The sequence below is a fragment of the Acanthochromis polyacanthus genome, chromosome 22, assembly GCF_021347895.1.
Source record: "Acanthochromis polyacanthus isolate Apoly-LR-REF ecotype Palm Island chromosome 22, KAUST_Apoly_ChrSc, whole genome shotgun sequence".
Classification (NCBI taxonomy): Eukaryota; Metazoa; Chordata; class Actinopteri; family Pomacentridae; genus Acanthochromis; species Acanthochromis polyacanthus.
Window position 1 is genome coordinate 1,793,399 of NC_067134.1, and position 14,648 is coordinate 1,808,046.

At 39.8% G+C, this 14,648-nt stretch overlaps 2 protein-coding genes across 42 annotated transcripts in view; one reads left to right on the forward strand and one right to left on the reverse strand.

Moving 5' to 3' along the window:
* Window positions 1–12,909, forward strand: part of LOC127531907 (zinc finger protein 37 homolog) — a 269,232-nt gene extending 256,323 nt beyond the window's left edge. The window contains exons 3-4 of the mRNA XM_051942318.1: window positions 11,808–11,936; window positions 12,884–12,909. Coding sequence (XP_051798278.1) covers window positions 11,808–11,936; window positions 12,884–12,909 — 155 coding nt within the window. The remainder of the gene's footprint in view (window positions 1–11,807; window positions 11,937–12,883) is intronic.
* The window catches only part of LOC127531957 (zinc finger protein OZF-like), a 319,989-nt gene that overhangs the window by 243,877 nt on the left and 61,464 nt on the right, over window positions 1–14,648 (reverse strand). For 34 of the 41 annotated variants that reach the window (XR_007939163.1, XR_007939160.1, XR_007939164.1 and 31 more), the window contains exon 2: window positions 3,833–3,934. The exons of 3 other annotated variants lie outside the window; for them this stretch is intronic. Coding sequence is in view for 26 of the 38 variants with exons in the window: in XM_051942587.1 (XP_051798547.1) it covers window positions 3,833–3,850 (18 nt within the window). In the remaining 12 variants the exon portion in view is untranslated. Of the gene's footprint in view, window positions 1–3,832; window positions 3,935–4,265; window positions 4,502–5,154; window positions 5,298–14,648 lie in introns of those variants that run through there. 4 more of the 41 variants (XM_051942578.1, XM_051942581.1, XM_051942584.1 and 1 more) reach the window with 4 other exon arrangements.

Below are 14,648 nucleotides of genomic sequence, written 5' to 3' on the forward strand. Positions count from 1 at the left end.
TCAGTCCAAGATTTCGCGGGCGTTTTTCATGATTGTTGTGGCCGAAAATGCCTGAATTCGCGGCAGCTTTTCTAAAAAAATTGCGATAAAAGTTGCAATGTTTTAAGCTTATTTGTTGTGATGAAATTGCGGGAGACAGTGACAACTACTAAAAAGCTGCATTTTTTCCAGATTGTAGAACATGTTTCAACGCTGTAATTGACAATATTTATTTCGAAATTAATTATATAACGTTCCAACCCATTTCCACAAAAGCTGGCACACCACAGTGGGAAATTAGCAGCAGCCAGATACTGGTTTAACATGATGTGGTTGGTAGATTTGCGGCACAAAATGCTAATTTACTATTGAATGAATCATATTTGGACATATCTGTCAGTGGCTTAAAAAGTTAATTTCACATCCTGGCACACATGTGTTCACAAGCACACGCTCACAGCTGGTCACGTCAACTAAAAAGAACAGCACAGAGAGCGCAGTCCTGCACCAAGACAGGGGTGTGTTCTGCATGTATACATACCGAATCGCGTGACCTAAATATGTAGCTGGTAACTGGAATTGATGGGACTCAGAAACACCCCCACAATTTAATCAGTTGTTCCTTGTGTCATTTCCGATACGTCCACAGTGGTAGATTTGTTGTAGGATCACAATCATGTGATCGTCAGCGGGTCGCTGAGGTAGCGTTCACCTGTTGCCATGGTTACCGTGCCGCTATCAGACGCAGTGCCGCTATGAATCCTTAACAAATACGTGGATCCAAACTTTAAGCCGCATCACTGCTGAAGTCTAATCATTTGGTCCTTGTGTCATTTCTGACCGACCCTGAAAATTTCATTCAAATCCCTGAGTCTGTTTTTGAGTGATGTTGGTAACAGAGGAAGGATTCACACACGCTGATCGTCACATAACACTGCCGAGTTCTTTGGTGGAATAATTAAACTAATTTACCTCATTCTTTCAGTGCTCTAATGGATCTGGATGCAACGGTTTCCATCATGGTGATTAATGTGGTCTGTTTTCCGCTCATTTCAGCCGTTCTAATATGTTTCGTGTTTTTTGAAAGTGTATTAATTGATGATTTTTTTTTCTTTTTTGTATTCCACCACAATATTGCACGGTTGTAAAACCGTTTAGCTTCACTTTGGTGAAAAACATCAGTGAATTAGTTGTTTATCAATGTCTTCAGCAGTAATTTTTGTTGGTAAATGAGAGACATTAGTACTGCACATGTCTGCATTTTCAAACCATAAACAAGGAAGTGAATTCGGTGACGTACGTGCATTAGGTTTGCGCTGGGGGCTGCTATGATTGGTGGAACTCACGGGAGGTGGGCCAAAATTGCGGGAAAGTTGCGGTGATTGGACAAAATTGCAAGGCCACGCAAAATTCGCAGAGATTGGTTGATTTCGCGTGATCACAACATCGCAAATTCCTGGAGGGACTGCTATATTAATCCCCGAAGGGAAATTCAATTGTTTGGTCTTATCTTTTTGCTTTTGAATTAAATAGTCCGATTGCTGATGGCAAGAAACATTTCCTGAATCTTTTTGTCCTGCAGCACAGGGATAGGAGCCGTCCACCGATGTTTTGTTGTTCACTGAGGCAAATGTGAAGTGGATGATCCATGTTTGTCAGAATGGCCTCCATCTTTCTAAGTGTCCGTCTCTCCACCTCATCCTCCAATGTGTTCAATCCGATTCCAACTACAGAGCAGCTTTTTTAATCAGTTTGTTCAGATGCCTTGCATCCTTGTTCTTTATGCTGTCTCCCCAGCAGACTGCAGCATAAAACAGGACACTTGCTACCACAGACTGATAAAACATCTGCAGCATCTTACTGCAGATGTCTATTGATCGAAATCTTCTCAGGCAAAAAAGTCGGCTCTGGCCCTTTTTGTAGATGAAGTCTGCATTTTTAGACCAGTCTAATTTATTGTCAAGGTGGACACCTAAATATTTATATGATGTCACCACCTCCATGTCAACACCACAAGTGTTCAATGGATGAAGAGGGGTTTTGGATCTGCGGAAATTTATGATCATTTCCTTTGTCTTTGAGGCGTTGAATAGCAGGCAGTTTTTGTGACTCCAGTCACTGAAGGCACTTATCAGATCTCTGTATTCAGCTTCATGTCCATTTCTGATACATGCCACGATAGCAGTGTCATCAGAGTATTTCTGAATGTGGCAGGACTCAGTGCTGTATTTGAAGTCAGATGTATACAGTGTGAACAGGAATGGAGCCAGGACTGTTCCTTGTGGAGCCCCAGTACTACTCATTAACATCCCAGAAACACAGTTCCCCAGCCTGACAAACTGGCCTTCCTGTCAGGTAATCTGTGATCCATGAAAGACAGGAAGGATCCACTCCCATCTCTGTGAGCTTGTCTTTGAGGATGGTGGGTTGGATGGAGTTGAAAAACCAAAGAACATGATTCTCACATAAACTCCAGGTTCCTCCAGATGAGACAGGGCACGGTGAAGCATGAAGAGGATGGCATCATCCACTCCAATGTGTTTTTTGTATGCAAACTGCAAGGAATCGAGTTTGTCTTTGACCTCAAGCCTCAGTAGACGTAAAACCAGCTGCGCCAGAGTTTTCATGATGTGTGAGGTCAAAGCAATAGGTCTGTAGTCATTTAGTTCAACTGGACATTTGATTTTTGGTACCGATACAATACAGGATGTTATCCATAGAGCAGGCAGCCTTTGCAGGTATGACTGCGTCTATAGAGAAGCTGATGTATTCAGTAAAACAATCAACCTGTCTGTCAATGTTCATACTGTCCTCATCTGTTTCCAGAAGCACATTCCAGTCTGTTGATTCAAAGCAGTCCCTTAGAGCTTCACTAGTTTGAGGAGTCCATCCTCTGATTTGGACTTTAGTTGCAGACTGTCTCAGCACACAAGGTTTGTAACAGGTCTGCAGATAAACCAAGTTATGATCTGACCTGCCCAGTGGTGGTAAGGCAGTAGCTCTGTAAGCTTCTTTGACATTGGCATACAGCAGGTCTAGGGTTTTATTCTCTCTGGTAGGGCAGTTAAACTGTGTAAATCCAGTCAGATGAGAGGAGAGGCTGACATGATTGAAATCTCCTGATATTATTACAAGCGCCTCAGGATGTTGAGTCTGTATCCTAGCAACAGTATCATGCAAAACATCACATGGAACCAAGTCAGTTACCTTGGGTGGAATGTGTACAAGTATTGTTATGATGTGACCCTTGGAACATAGTATGGCTAAAGTCCATAGTCAAGTCCAAGATTGTGAAGAAAGTAATAAAAATTCTATTTAAAAAAATCTCTTTCATTATTCTGGCATTTAAAGATAATTTTGGTCATCTTAACCGACATAAAACAGGAGAAGCATTGCCAGATTTAATGTCAGATCGTGTAAATTTAAAAAAGGGTTATGTGTCGTTTATACAGTGTAAGTAAACTTCTGGGTTCAACTGTCTGAATTTCATGAGAAGGAAAAGGCTGGTAAACTCACAATGCTCAAAAGTATTATTCTCTACCAAAGAAAATGCTGCTCTTTACCTTCCTGAACAACTTGCTTGAAAAACAAGACTTTTCTTCCGTTACTTATCTTCATCACCATGTAAGACATTTTCAGAAAGTATGATCAGCAGCTAGTTCAGCCTCAAACAAAAAACAAGCAGCTTCCTAGCAGTCCACCATTATATCCTCAGTACAGCTGCTTCTGCAGAGCTACATCTCTCCAGCCAACGTCACCTGGCTTTGGTCGGCCCATCTAACCAACTGGAGCAACTTTACACATTTTAAAGAACAAATTCATGATAATAATGTTACAGTGGTATGTTTCTCACTTTTTGTGAAGAATCCATGTTTCCTCCGTTGTTGAGCTCAGACTAAATGGCTGCCAACATTCCTCTGCTCCTCCGTCAGACTCTCCTCCTCCTGCCAATCACCTGTCACATCAAACACATCTTCATGAGGATACCACTCTATACACAAGTGTCAGAGTGTCCCATATGTTCATCAGCCAACACAGAGGACACATTTCAACTCAATACTTCACTTTTAGCTCTTTTCAGTTTCAACTAAAACTGATACAAATGAACTTAAACTGTTAAAAATAAGGAACACAGACAGAAAACAGACATGGAAAAAGAGAATAAAGAGAACATAAAGATGCTACTGCAGGTGATTCAAGACAGGACTGCTGGTAGAAAACTGTTCATGCTGTAAGTTAGTGAATGTATTTTACTGCTCAGTGTTCTGTTTAAAGGCAGCTCTCACTCTCTGTTCTTTGCACTCTCCCATAGTGTCAAGTGTCCTCCCACTTTCAATGACAGGTGATTCTCATTGATGATTTTCCTCACAGTTTCTGTAGTTTCCCCACTTGAAAAAGGATGTTTCATCTACCCAGGGTTTGAGCAGGACTCCACTCATCAATCAGACAGTTGCTTTCTTTCTTTTCCCTCTTTTATTTTGCAGTGGTCACAAATTCATGAGATACAGAGGTGGCAACTTCCATAAGTTCATACGTTTAGTTGATAGATAAAGGTGAAAAACCTTTAAACAGAACACAAAAGGACAATGTTCGCATTACTGCATTCAGCAAATAGTAACAACCATTCCTCATGGACATTTTCACCACATTGGCAAATGCTACTCCACTCAATTTATGTTTGTCAACCTCAACACCACATAAACTGAAGCTACAAATCATGGCATGAGCAATATTCAACCCAATACTATACCACACATGAATTTATCTGCATTCTAAAGAGTTAATTTTAAATCACAGTTAAACAAATTACTCTGAGCATTTTTATCAAAATTTTTTTAACCATTTTATACTTTTTATTTCATGGTTTTAAAAGTATTTAAAGTGCATAAAGTGCTTTTAAAATGCAATCCTTTCCAGATCCAATAAATAAATAAAGGGCATTGTAAAAACCCACCATTACAAACAGGATGAATTCACTGGTCTTAGCTGGAACCCTCTAATTAGCACCAATTAGGCTGCAATCTTATTTTCAACTGAACAATTACAAAACACACGGAAATTATTGGAAAACAGACAAAGTTTACTCCGTGGCTAATGCTAATGCTAACACATACTGCAGTGGCACACATCGGCAGCTTAAACAGTCTTTTAGAGTCTCCACAATTCTGCTCTTACCGACTGCAACCCGGATTTTGGAGATGAAGGCAATCCTGCACAGTTTGCCGCAGATCTTGATGCTTTCCCAACAGAAACTCACGGACACTTTGTTTGAACTTCGCTGCGTGTGTCCCCTTTTTTGCCGCCGGTGGCAAACCTGCAGCCGCAGATTGTTTCCGCCCCAGCTGAGTGTTAGGCTGGCTACCACCAGCCTGAATCTCAAGTGAGATACAGGCTGGGTACCTGCTATTCATTTTCTTGTAGGGGTGGAGCAGTTTAAAATTTTCCACAGCCGTTGATTGGGCGCTGCATATGTCAGTCAGTCTGGGGCAGTTGAAGCTCACAGCCAATCGTGTCACTGCTAGCCGCTGACGTAAATGCAGAGCGACGGCAGCACCACGAAAAAGAATCATTGCTGTGTTTGCTCATGTGTTTGCTTCTTTCGCCATGTCGCCGGACGATTCTTGCCGTTTATGTAAAGTAAACATGAGGGAAAGTGGACCCCGTGTTTATGCACACTCCACAGATATGTTTGTGTCAAAAACAACGCCGACCATATCAGATAGGTTAGCGATGATGGACCTGATAGTCACCCCGGAGCCGGAGCAGTCAAACAGATGCTGCCAGCGCTGCACCTCCACACTCGGTCGGCTTGAAAAAGACTTTCCTTTATTCAGGCAATGGGAAGAGAACGTCCGGTTAAGCAGCGTATCGAAAAGACAACGTGAACCCACCCCGTCCAAGACACCGAGGACTTTGAAAAAGACCTGCCCAAACCCACCGAGTCCACTAGCTTGTTCCTTCGGAAACACGACAACAAAGGTAACGCTTCTTCTCAAACAACCCATCATGCATTGCGCGTAGTCGCTTAGTGTGCGTCATCGTCTAACTGTCCCTCCCCGTCCTGTGATTGGATCCCTGACTCAGGGACAAATTCAACCCCAGGTCGCCAGACTGCCGAGTAAACGAAATGACAATGAGTGCACAGGCAGTCTGGGTATTCCCAGACTAGCTGAGTGTAGGACCTGTGCGTAAATGCTTCTCCTTTGAGTTCTCAGCTCCTTCCAGTTTGACTTGACACATAGACTGCTTTGCACTCTGTGTCACCTGTACCTTCAGAGCTCTGAATAAAAGAACAAAAGATTTATTGCAAAGAACAAAAAGGTTTTGCCTCCACAGCAGCTTGTTATGAAAATGATTGTATTTGATGATTGAATGTTCTTATTCATTGTAGTACTGTGTGATGTGTGCTAAAAGAGGAACAAGGACATGAGCTATCATCAATATTATTTCATCTTACATGTCTTATTTAAAAAAATATGACATTATATAAATATGCACTACTGTTCAAAAGTTTGAGGTCACTTAGAAATGTCCTTTTTCTTGAAATCAGTTCTTTTCAATGAAGATAGCTTTAAATAAATGATAAATCCAGTCTAGACCTTGTTAATGTGGTAAATGACTATTGTAGCTGGAAACGGCTGATTTTTAATGGAATATCTCCATAGGAGTACAGAGGAACATTTCCAGCAACCATCACTCCTGTGTTCTAATGCTACATTGTGTTAGCTAATGGTGTTGAAAGGCTCATTGATGATTAGAAAACCCTTGTGCAGTTATGTTAGCACATGAATGAAAGTGGGAGCTTTCATGGAGAACATGGAATTGTCTGGATGACCCCAAACTTTTGAACAGTAGTGTACAGAAGGATATGGAAATCATAACGCAGTGTTTGAGCGGTCGTAGGTGAGCTGGTGTGCTAAGGATGAAGAGTGGAAAGGCACTTGGTCCTGATGATATACCTGTGGAGGTATGGAAGTGTCTCGGAGAGGGAGCAGTAGAGTTTGTGACTGGGTTGTTCAACAGGATCTTACATAGTGAGAAGATGCCCGAGGAATGGAGGAGAAGTGTGCTGTGTTCCTCTGACGCTCACTTGAACTAAAAGCATTTGAGCTGCACACTACTAAAATATGTATATTTTTGTTTGAGTATATAGTTCTTCTTTATAGTCCGAAATTTGATTAAATAGAATTAAAAATGTCAACAAAAAGATCAGATCTTAATCATTTATTGTCTCCATAATGTAAAGTCACTTCTGTTCACCTTTTTGGTTCTGAATCAGAGAAAGCAGCATTTTCTCATGAATTCTGTCTCGTGCTTTAATCATTAATGTTTCAGCTTATTCTTGTTATTGAACTGTTTTCCATCATGATGAACTTTTCTTGCCATAAATCTCCAGAACTTTCTGATGGGATTAAGGTGTGAGGACTTGGCAGTCAGTTCATCACATCTAGATCACTCTTTCCAAAGTATTCTGTGCTCTTCTGTGGTTTGTGGTAAATTCATCCTGAAATCCTTCCATTTCTGTCCTCAATATTCTACCAAATATCAAAGATTCCTTTGGAAGCAGATCTTCAAGGATTTTAGATTTGATTTCCAACAATCAGAATGTTAGAAGTTTCCCTGTGGATCATATTTTACTGATAGTTTCTCCCAAATGTTTCAGCTCATTTTTACTGGAATATTCTGAAGTAAAGTTTGTGTTTTCTGGTGAATGGATCAGATCTCACATTTAGTTTCAATCAAACCCTGAGGCTTCTGGAAAATACACACAGCTTTAAAATAATGTTGGATCATCTGCTGACTGTGTCCTTATTAAATGCTTTTAGAGTTCATTATTTTTAACCCTCGTGTTGTTTTAAAGTTGGAAAATGTGGAGAATAATAAATATTTTCACCGTGAAACTTCTGATGTCCACATTTTAACATTTTTAGGATATTTTTAACATTTTTTGGTGGAAAAAGAAGAAACGTTTCTAAAGAACATTCACATAAAAATCTACCAAAATCCAGTAAATTCTCTGGATTTTGGTTGATTTTTATGTGAATGTTCTTCAAGAAAATATCAGAAGTTTTACTGATAAATATGGAATCACTTTAGATATTTTTAGGATTTTTTTTGAAGATTTTTATTCATTTTTTGAAAATATTTACAAGAATTTTCCTGCCAAATTAGGGGGATTTTGTTTTGTTTTTTTAAATAAAACTTTTAAGGAATTATTGGAATTTTCTTCCTGAAGGTTTTTGCACATTTTCATAAATTTGGTGAATTTTTTTTGCTGAATTTCTGGATTTTTTTTCCTGTTTTTTGGTGGCGTAAATGAAGCCAACAGGAGGGTTGATATCCAGAGCTAATAATAAACAGCAGAGGACTGATGGGTCTCCTTGGTGTTTGCTCCTGTTAACATCTCATCTTCTAGTAGTTCCACATTGAAGGAATTCTGCTGGACAACATTGAGAGCATATGAATGAATTTTCCATCCAAAATAATGCAGTGAATGTCAAATAAAGTGGTGTTGAAGCTTGTCAGAAGCTTTCAATGAATGTAGAAAGAGTGTAAAAGCAGCATCCTCTACCAAATGAGCACAATCCATCAATCATCATCAAAGTGTCCAAATTCCAGAGAAGACATGAAGTGCAGATTGTAAATGAGTCAAAGTATCCATTTAAAATCATTTCTAGACCATGATCACAAAGTCAAATACTAGATTGTTCTTTTGTGTCTCATTTTTGTGATATTTTGTCTGGTTTTTTTGGGGGGGTTTTGTCTGACTTGTCGTTCATCTCATGTTTTGTTTCTCGTTTTTGTCGTGTTGTTTCCTTTTTGTCTCTGTTGTGTTTTTTCTCTGATTTCTGTCATTTTGTGTTTTGCTTTATTCGTTGTTTTGTGTGCCGTTTTGTGTATTTTTGTCTCGTTTTTGTCCATTATCCATTTTTTTGCTGCTTTGTAACTTGTTTGTCTAATTTTTTTGCCTCTTTTTTGTTTTGTGTCGTTTGTCTCTATCTTTAACGTTCTGTGTCTGATTTTCACAATATTTTGTCTGGTTTTTGCCTTATTTTTTTTCTTTTTTAATCTGACTTTTGTGGTTCTGATCCTGTAGTAAAAAGCGGTCCGGCCCACTTGAGATCAAACTGGGCTAAATGTGGAACCTGAACTACAATGAGTGTGACTCCCTGATTGAAAGCTTCTTTGAATGCTTCAAACAGTCATTCTCTAATATCAGCCCAGAAAAACGGATCAAAGTTGGTTGTAAGTCCATCTGGAGCCGCTGATTTCCCCAAAAACATTTTCATTCCAGCTCTATCAATCTCTCCAAACACGTGCTTTTAAAGTCAGTCTGAGGAAGAAATGCTTTGACTTGTTAAGAAACAAAAGAAGAGGGGACTGATTTTGCTCTTCAAGGTAAAATGGGAAAAGTAAGAAGGTACTTCAGTGATGCAAGAAGAGACTCAATTGTTCTAACCTGGCTAAGACTCAGACACTGCAGTCTGAAAAGTGGACTGGCTTTGATTGGGAAGCACAGAGATAGGAACTGTGAGTGAGGCGAACTAGAAACTGTGAGAAATGTTCTTCTTAAGTGTAAGCTCTCCTCATGCCAACAGAAGAAACATTAGAGACTAGGAGCAGCTGGACGAACTGTTTGTAATCTTTGTTTTCTACTTAACATGGAGGAGTGGACAAATATGAAGAAACTTCTGAACTTTCCCATGACCACAGGACTGCATAAGACAATATCGAGGATTCTCTAAGGACTATGAGTAACACCCAGTAGGTGGCAGCAATACGCCAGTGATGCGTCTGGTCTGCCTAATTCAATGAGGAAGAAAAAGTAACTCAGTGTTTCTGCCGGAACTTCACAGTGTGACACCCGGCGGATGTAAACAAAGAAGCATGAGTTGAGTTTGCTTCACTGCTGTGTGGACTGAGCTATAAAACGGCTGTATTATAGTATGAATGAGAAATATCAGAGCGATAAAGTAACGATGTGTTCAGTTGAGTATCTGAGAGAGTTGATCAGCGACAGACTAGCTGCTGCTGCTGGAGAAATATTCTCAGAGTTTGAAAAAACCATCGTCCAGTACCAGGAGGAGATCGATCGTCAGCGCAGACTGCTGGATGTCATCTGGAAACCACACATCCCCTTACAACCCATAGGTGTGTCTGTGTTTTGATGGTGAAGAATTCCACTTCTAGCATGTAGAACATCATGAAGTGTTCAGATGAACTGAGACACACTGTGAGGAAGAGAGAATGGGCTCATAATATGGAGTCTGTTAGTTGATGCTGTGTGGAGTTTTAAAAATGTGATCGTTGTGTTGATTGACCCTGGAAGCAAGAACCAAAGTTTCCTGTTCAGAGGTGCTGGAAGTGTTTATCTGAACTACTCCACAATGACAGCAACTGCATTGTGTTATCAAACAGTTTAATAATAAAACTCTGACAGAGGACTCAGTCATTCCATCATTTCAGTCCAGAGACATAATTCCATGTATAGAGATCATTCATGATCTAAAGAAAGCACACGTACAGAGTTAGAGAGTATAGAAGTAATGTGTTCAACTGCATTCCACTATTAACATGTTGGGTTTCACTGATGAGTCAAATCAACAGTACAGTAACCAGCAGTAAAATAAGAATAACATTAAAATCCAAATGTCCTGACAGGTTTGAAGGCTGAAGAGGACAGCAGCTTTATTCAGACAGATTTTAATGGATCCCCATCAAACCTGTCTGTGTGGTGTGTAGAAAAGTACCCAGTGGTGTTTACCATTAGAACTTTGTGATCCTGTATCCACTGTGGAACAACGTGTTCATAGAAATGTTCAGTCATTTGGAGATGCTTGTATCATTCCTGCTGCTGTTTCATGGCTCCCAGACTTCTATTATAAACCATCATATTCTTTTTGCATCAAACATTTGACTCTTGAGCTGATTCTGTTGAAGACAGCCTGTCCTGGACAAAGTGACAGATGTGTGTTCTCTCATCATCACAGTAGTAACCGTTATCTTTTGTCTCTTTGTCCCTCCAGAGCTCCCACAGTCTTATGTCTGTGAGAATGAGAAGACTGTTGTTGACCATCAGCCCCATGACCAGGAGAGAAACTCCATGGTGGACCATGAGGACCCAGAGCCTCCACGGATTACAGATCAGCAGGAGGAATTCTGCACCAGTCAGGACCAATCAAACCCAGAGATTTCTCAAATTAAAATGGAACAGGAAGAATTGTGCACCAGTCTGGACCAATTAAACCCAGGGTTACCACAAATTAAAGTGGAACAGGATGAACTCTGCTCCAGTCAGGAGGAAGAGTTAATTGGATTGAAACAGGAGACTGATACCTTTGAGGTGACTCCTGCTGATGAGGAAAGTGACCACAGTGAACCAAAACCAAACAGTGATCAGCTCCTGTTTCACATCTCTTGTGTAGCTGAGAGCCCAGATCAGGAAGGAAGCAAGGATGTAGACTCAGGATCAACTAGATGTATCGAGCTGAAACCAAGACATCAGAGTAACAACAGTCACAGTAATGATGTAGACAATGCTCCAACATCAGCGAGACAGTGTGATAATGACAAGGCAACAAAATCTGCAACTTGCAAAGTCTGTGGAAAAGCTTTTAGTTGTAAATCAGATTTAATCAAACATCACAAAACCCACACAGGTGAGAAGCCATATTCTTGTGAAACCTGTGGAAAAAGCTTCAGTCAACGGGTCCATTTGACTGTTCACATGAGATGTCACACAGGTGAGAAGCCGTATGTTTGTGGAACCTGTGAAAAAAGCTTTAGTCAACGGACCTCTTTGACTGACCACATGAGACTTCACACAGGTGAGAAGCCATATTCTTGTGGAACCTGTGGAAAAAGCTTCAGTAAACGGGTCCATTTGACTGTTCACATGAGATGTCACACAGGTGAGAAGCCGTATGTTTGTGGAACCTGTGAAAAAAGCTTTAGTCAACAGACCTCTTTGACTGACCACATGAGATGTCACACAGGTGAGAAGCCATATTCTTGTGGAACCTGTGAAAAAAGCTTTAGTCAACGGACCTCTTTGACTGAACACATGAGACGTCACACAGGTGAGAAACCATATGTTTGTCACATTTGTGGAAAAAGATTTTCTGGTTCATCAGCACATAATAGGCACATGGCAGTTCACAAAATGGGAAACCATATTCTTGTGGAACCTGTGGTAAAAGCTTTAGTCGACAGGACCATTTGACTGTCCACTTGAGACGTCACACAGGTGAGAAGCCATATTCTTGTGGAACCTGTGGAAAAAGCTTTAAATATAGTTATCAATTAAAAGCCCACATGAGAATCCACACAGCTGAGAAGTCCTGATCCTGAAACATCTGTGGAAAACATAATGTCAGAACTAAGGTTGAAACAACATGTAAGAGTTGGTACAGGTTAAAAGTAGATGTTTTAGATTTAAAGCAGCTTTAGTCTGTGGTTCAACAACAACTGTGAGGAAGTATGTAAGCAATCCTTGATGATTAGACCAGATGGAGTCTGGACTGTGGTGGTGGTGGAGCAGGCAGAAGAACCAAACTGAATGTCTGGATGGATATGGTATTGGTACAGACTGCTACATTTCTGCTATCATGACATCCTTCATCAGCAGAGCAGTGATTGGAGATAATGTGAAGCTGTTTGGAACATTTCACATCCTGCTGAGAGAACATGGCTGTTCAGGTGTGAACATACTACTGGAATCCACTCAGCTTGAGCTCTGCTGTCTTTCAAGTAAAAGGAGGCAACGAGATACAGAGACATTGTGACAGTAGGACACAACAGAGTGTGTCACTGCAGCAGAGGAGATCTGGACGTGAAATAAAGTTGTAATAAAACGTGCAGCTCCATGACTGCTTCATGAAATGTTTTGAATGTTTTCAAACAGATGTACATGTACATGTTGTTTCATAATGAATGTAACATTGAAGATCCCCAGCAAGAATAACTCTGAGTCAGATGTCAAAGACATAACCAACATTATTATGTTTTCAAGCAACAGACACGTGGTTTTACTAGTAGTAGCTGATACACTCCTGCAAATGTCAAAACCAGGAAATGTTAAAAACAGGTGAAGCTGTGCTGCAGTTTCTGCTGGTTACATAAAGGTCTTATGCTATTTATTTCTTCTATTGTCACCACATAGGTCATCTGTGTGATTTGTTAGTAGGATCTCATTGTGTCGTCATACAGCACATTGAACCCTTGTATTGTCTGAACGTCCTGACACTCCTCCTGTCCTCAGGTCAGAAATGACCTGCCTCCACTGAGCCTCTAAATAGAGCAGCTTAATGGAATTTTTAACCAAAAATCTATTTTACATGAAGAAACAACCTGTCATAGCATCACACCTTTGTGAATGCCTGTTTTTGCTTCCTCAGAGGTAGAAAGACTGTATTTAATCAGTGAACACCATTCGTTTTTATACCATTGTTCATGCTGTAACTGTTTTCTTCTATAAGTAGATGGTTTATTATCACTATTATTGCTGCTAAAGGTACTGCACAGGTGTAAACATTTCTGTTTTGCAAGAGATAATACTTCTATAGCCTAATAAAGTACCAGAAATGTGCAGAAATGAACTTGAAATGCATTTTTGAAAGGAAACAACAGTGTACTGTATCCTGTACAATGGAATATAAAACTACAAACCTCACTACCAGATACTAGTACTCTCTCATTTTTTGGGTCATTTCTCCCACCGAAAGATTCATAACCTACATCAATCATAAGAATAGAAAAAATAACAGATTCAACAAAAATATTCCAACATATTAAGCTCTACATTAACACATGGAGGACAGACTGCAACTGTATTTGTCACACGTGCAGCACACAGTATTTGTTTTACAGTCCTTCTTGTTACTCCTGGATGACTAAAAAAATGTGATCTCTGACCTGCTGGGAACTGAAACCTGAAAACTGCCCTCATGGCTTCAGCAATATCAGATTAGTCCATATTCATTTGAAAATCTGCAAATATGACAATCTCAACAGTCCAGAAGTAGCCAGGGTGTAGAATCTTGACCCCACTATGTATTATGCTAGTTATTTAATGTTTTGTAACCTCGGTCACTTTTCCATGGGGTCAATTTTCTATCTGACACCGGGTAAAAAATGACCTGAAGACAGTCTTTGTACCCTGGTGGTGTACAGCTTTGATGAAAATATAAACAAAAACAATGTTTCACTTTTTCTAATGTTGGGGTCACTTGAGGAAAAGTGATCAAATTTCAAGTTGAAAAAGGTCATTTAGGGGCCGTTCTATGCTATTAAACATGGTGCCTGGTTCATTTTGACCCGAAGACAGCACTAAGGTTCAAACAACAGCAATCAGTAAAAGTATTTTCCAGTTGAGTATGCTAAGAATTTACCTCAAGTTTAAATAATGAGTCCACAGTATTATTAGTTATTTTAAAGAAATGCATGCAGAATTAGCAACAAAAATGAAAATGAGACACAAAATGAACATCTCATTTGGATCATTTTGTACATTTCATTTTTTAAGAAAAAAGTGTCATAAATCAGACTGTATGATCTATGAACAAAGCTCTCTGTAAAACCCTCAGAATGTTGAATGAATAAATGTGGACAGTTTCATGACTGTAAGAGAAGATTTCTGGATCATTTTGTGTCTATTTGTGCATTATGTG